Raw genomic sequence first — 5,664 nt, 5'->3', positions numbered from 1 at the left:
TGGTAAAACAGTTACAGTCAGATCCCTATCAGAATGCCTTTGCATTATAATAGCCACCTTGTTCCCTGTAGGGATGAAAGCCCAAGACTGTGAATCACAAATGCTTGGCTGGAGCTGGTTCTGTATTTTTAATCCAATTTCAGGAAGTCAGGGAAGGATTCTTTGTCCCTGGGTTTTTTGTAGCTGCTTCTCTCAGGCAAGGAGAATGGGTTAGGAAAAGACAAAACAAACAAACAAAGGAAAGAAAAAAAAAAACACAGAGTACTTCACTCTCTGGCCCAGGAAATTCCAATGTTAATGAAACTGCCTGGGAAGGGGAGGGGAGGGATCAGATAGATAGGAGAGAGTACACCCAGGAATATAGACAAAGTTACTTATCTTGCTTGGGCTCACTGTTTTATCTGAGATTCCCTAGGGGCGTGTCAACTGTGTGCACAGGCCTGCGTCCTGTGCTTGTGCTGTCCCAGAAGCTGTGGTTAGTTCCTCCACTCCCAGGCCAAAACCCAGCGCCAAGGTTCCCTGGCTGGGATGCCACACTCCTGGCTCCAAAATCAGTCCCTGCCTCCCAGTGACTTCTCCTCCTGTCAGCCGTGTCACTGCGCTGCCTGCGTGCACTGGCTGGGCTTCCCCCGGGGTCTCTTCAGGGGGCTAGGGCTGCACCCCATGTTTGTGCCATCTCAGGATGCTGTGCTCAGCTCCCCTGAGCCCAGTCCAAAGCCCAGGGCCAAGGTTTTCTGACAGGGATGCTGGCTTCAGGCTCCGAAAACAGTCGCTGCTTCTCCGTGGTTGTTCGTTCTCTCGTTAGCCCCGTCAGTGTGCAACCTGCTTGTGCTGGATGAGTCTCTATGGAGGTTACCCCAGGGGGCTAGGGGTTAGGGCTGTGTCCCGTGCCTGCCCCGCCTCAGCAAGCCACAATCAGCCCCGCCACTCGGCACCAGGGAACTGCAGGGGCTCAAGGCTGTGGGGTAGGTTGCATGTTCCAGAAGCGGTCGCTGGTTCCAGGTCCAGCTTTTCACTCACTTGTCACTCAGGTCAACTCTTTAGATCTTTGTTTGATGGTCAGGGTTCGTAGATTATCATGTATGTGATCGATTCACTTGTTTTTCCGAGTCTTTGTTGCAAGAGGGATCCGAGGTAGCGTCTGCCTAGTCAGCCATCTTGGCCCCTCCTCAAGTTGTTCTTTTTTTGTTGTTGTTGTTTGTTTTTTTATTCTGTAGTTTACTCAGACGATGTATTATTAATGAAATTTACTTCTCTTATCATTTGTGTGTTCACAGGAATAAAAATGCCCGTTACCAATGAGATGATTTTGACTCATAGCTACACTATAGGACAGAGTAGAACTGCCCCATAAGGCCCTCGGGGAGTAGCTGGTGAATTTGAACTGCCAAGTTTTGATTAGCAGTTGAGCTGTTAATCACTGTACAGTGGGGCTTAATCCAAAATTTCCACAAAAACCTGTCCAACACAGGCTGTGCTGCCAGTATTTCAAATACTGTTTGCATAGCTTCCAGTATCACAGCAACATGCAAGCCATCTTTATATGACAGAATGACAGACAGGTGGTGGCCAGTATCTAATATAGAACTCAGGTACTCACTTTCTTGCCTACATTAGAGCTATGGCCAACACATGTATCCTAGACTCTGCATTACACACTATGACACCAGACATTAACTCAGGAGCTGCTCACTCAAAGGAGTAGGGATATGTATAGTGACTAAGGAAAATTGGATGAGACAGCATTAAATCAACCCAACTTCCATATGTCCCAATCATATGGTTCTGGGAGCTGTGAATGGCTCCCAAGAGGGTTAACAGTGTTGTCTTCACAAGACTCATTCTCAGGCACACATTGGGCTTTGCTCATGATCTTTAAGCCTGACTCATCTATATTCTTAGAGATTCTTCTTTAATATAACATTTTTCTGATTGATTTCGACTGAACTTGTTTCTGTGCTTTCAGTTAAGAACTCTCAACCTAATAGCGGCAGACTCCAAATTCTATTTGGATTCAGTTGGAATACCTTGCTAGAAAAGAGCCTAGACAAGAGAGGATGAAGATCTGGAGTAAGGCAGTGATTTCAGGATTGAGAAAGAGAGAAGATGCTTAAAAATGTTCAATAATTAAGATTGAGAATACTTTATGATTGAGTAGATTTTTTGAATGAAAGAAAACAAACAAAAACTTAGATTAACTCCCAACTGTCAAATTGATTCACTATTTCTTGTGACATAAAAGTATTAATTTCCCCCCAAATTTATTAAGTGTACAGTAGGTATTTGGTATTTGGTTATTGGTCTAAAGTAGCAATTGTAGTGTTTTTTTTTTTTTTTCCTCCAACAAATGTGAGATTCAAGTAAGGTATGTGAGACTAGGTAAGTCTTTCATTGATAACCGAACTATTACCTTTTTCCACTGTAGTGTTTAGATATCATACAGTTCCTTGTGATGAAAATTTTCACTTCATTTAAATTAGGAGACAAGAAAGTCATACTCATTTGCCATTTCGTAAATGAAGCTTTTAATTATTAGTGGAGAAAACTTTAAATGCTTACTTGGAATCAGTATAAAGACATCTAAACTCATATCATTTCCTCAAAATGTGAATTTCCTAATCTGGAAAAATTATGATTTTCAACACTAAAATGTCAGTTTTCCATGGCTGTTTTGACTTGGTTAATCAAGGGCATTTCTTAAATGTTCATTCTAACGTCCTCTTTTCATCTGTCCTCAGAAAATGAATAGCATATCAGCATTATTCTCTCCTGGACAGCAATTCCTCTTCACCCAGAATATACATCCACACTAATAAATTTTTTACTGGAAATAATGGTGAGACATTAGTCACAAAATGAAGAGGTGTATCAAATTAAAGCACTGAAACAGGGACATTGACACCCCACTCCTACCCTCAAAATGTCTCAATAGAATTACAAGTCTAATGAGTGGAGAAGATCATGCATAACGTAAGTTGCCTTATACAAGGGTACCATTGGTAACTTGGGATGCAAAATTTGAGTTTGTGCTGAGAACTCCTTTGGGAGTGCCTAGACAGTATAACCTGTACTCATTAGGCAGTAACTTCCATTAATCCACTTATAAAGTAGGCTCTACTTCTCTTACAGCTCAGTTAGCATCTCTCCAACCTTAATTATTGATCCTGTTAATAAATGACTTCCCTAGGATTCATACAGATAAATCCAGGGCCCCTCTTCTGGAAAACATAAACTTGTGATATTTCCTCTACAATTCTGTAAAATTTTCTAAATTCTTATATCTGTCATTTCCCCTGAAATGGGGGGGGGGGAGGCGGGGAATAGAATCACTAAAGACCTATTAAGAGTAAATTAATGGGAAAAATGTTGTTTTGCTTTTGATTAGATTCAGTCACACTAAAATATTTATTGCTCTGTTCTAGTTTAGTCATATTAAGAGATAAATTAAGTATAGTAGAATGATATCTTCATGTTAGCCAGTTTACCTTCTCATTTCAACATATTAATAAAACCTTATTTCTGAAATTTGGTGATATATATATATGCCTTTTATATTGATGAAAAAAATCATCTTAGGAATAAAAAAATACAACTTTGTAACATATGATTATTTGTCAAACTTGAACTTTTTAAAATCTTCTAATATAACTTAAGACCCTATCTTCATCCTTGAATAGTATTTTTCTTAGTGACTATTCCCAACAGAATAGACAGACACCTGCAGCTGGAGGACTGATGATGAAATCTTGTCTACATTTTCACAGAACAATATCTCTGAATGACTCTTCTCAGGGCCCTCGTCACCATCTTGTTCCTCAGGCTGTAGATGATGGGGTTGAGCATGGGAGTAAGCACAATATAGAAAATGGCCAGAACCTTGTCTTCTGCTGGAGATCGGAAGGATCTTGGGCGTAGATAAGTGTAAGCAAAGGGTGCATAGTAGAAGGTCACCACAGTGAGGTGGGTACTGCAGGTTGAATAGGCCTTCTTCCTCCCTTCTGATGAGGGCATGTAGTAGACAGCAATGAGAATCCGGCCATAGGAATAGGTAATTCCAATGAAAGGAAGCACGACAAACAACATGGTGCTCACAAACACTGTGTACTCATAGACCCAAGTGTCCATGCAAGCCAGAGTCAACATGGCTGGGACATCACAGAAAAAATGATTGATGGCCCTGGATTGGCAATAGGGGATATGGAGTGCATATGCAGTGTGGGCACATGAGTTGATAGACCCCATTATCCAAGATCCTGTTATCATCAGCACACACACTTTTCTGCTCATACGAATGGGATAGTGGAGAGGAAAGCAAATGGCCACATAACGATCATAGGCCATAGTTGTCAAGAGAAGTGCTTCTGCAACTGCCAAAGTCAAGAAGAAGAAACTCTGAACTCCACATCCAATGAAGGAGATAGACTTGATTCCGAACAGGAAGTTGGAAGCCATCTTGGGGACAATGGTGGAGATGTAATTAAGGTCCATGAGGGAGAGCTGACTAAGTAGGAAATACATGGCTATGTGGAGATGGGCGTCCAAGAAAATTAGAAGGATCATGGATAGGTCGCCAATTAAAGCCATTAAGAAAATGAGAATAATGAGAACGAAGAGGGACAGGCCAATTCTTGATGGTGGGAACAGCCCTAGTAAAATGAAATCAGTTGATGTTTCATTATAATTCTCCATTGATATTCATTGACTTTCCCTAAAGTAAGAGACAAGAGTATAAAATGCAAATAAAGGATAGTCAACTGTTTATTTTTTTAAATAATATCTGTGATTGATCTAACTATAATTTTTTCAGGAAATTATATAGTTGCTTAATGAAATGGCAAATTTTATCTTTTTTTTTTTTTTTTTTTAACAAGAAACACCATTATTTCATTACACGAAGATACAATGTAAGGCATCATGCATATACATCCAAAACCTATTGTAAAGTATCCATGAAAAAATAAAAGAAAAATATGCCATACCTATTTCAATAGGATAATTTCAATAGGATAATGATGATAGTTCTTAATAAATTCACATATCAGGAAGAACATACATTATAGTTAGACATAAGCAGAGTGTATAAAAATTTTGAAAAAAAAGTAGAAATAAATAAGTGACTGAATTGCTATATAAACAAATTTAGTGACATAAACATGATTTATTTGCCTTTTTGAGGTTGTAGCCTTTGCTTATCCCCTAAGACACCCATTAGTAACTGCAATATTTTTTTTTTTTTAATTGAGAAGATCGACTTATTTCTTGGAGTCTTTCTGCTCAACATGACTTCCTAAATGGTAGTTATCAGTGTTCGGCTTTGGCTTAGAAATACACAAGTGGCTATTTTTTTAATACCATCAAATACAAAGTTATAATCTTGATGTTTAAATTCCTCTATTAATTGTTCTTTTCAGTCTCCTAATTCAATGGCTAACTAGTCAATATAGAATAGACTCTTCACTGGACCTTCTATTATCTACCACTCTGCTTACTAATGAACAAACAAATCTGTCTTAGAAGAAGTACAACCAGGAAGCTCCTTAGAAGCAAAGATGGTGAGGCTATGTCTCACATACTTTGGACATGTTATCAGGAGGGATCAGTCCCTGGGAAAGGACATTATGCTTGGTAAAGTATGGGTCAGCAAAAAAGAGGAAGACCCTCAAT

General features: G+C 39.4%; 1 protein-coding gene across 1 annotated transcript; it reads right to left on the bottom strand.

Moving 5' to 3' along the window:
• Positions 1-3,620: 3,620 nt before the first annotated feature.
• On the bottom strand, positions 3,621-4,853 carry LOC100677244 (olfactory receptor 2L3-like). The gene has a single exon (XM_003423057.3). The coding sequence runs from the start codon at positions 4,687-4,689 to the stop codon at positions 3,751-3,753; it is 939 nt and encodes a 312-aa protein (XP_003423105.2). The 5' UTR covers positions 4,690-4,853; the 3' UTR covers positions 3,621-3,750.
• Positions 4,854-5,664: the final 811 nt, after the last annotated feature.

This window comes from Loxodonta africana, chromosome 2 (genome assembly GCF_030014295.1).
Source record: "Loxodonta africana isolate mLoxAfr1 chromosome 2, mLoxAfr1.hap2, whole genome shotgun sequence".
NCBI lineage: Eukaryota > Metazoa > Chordata > Mammalia > Proboscidea > Elephantidae > Loxodonta > Loxodonta africana.
The sequence above is the reverse complement of the archived record's forward strand: the minus strand, read 5'-3'. Positions and strand labels throughout refer to the sequence as shown.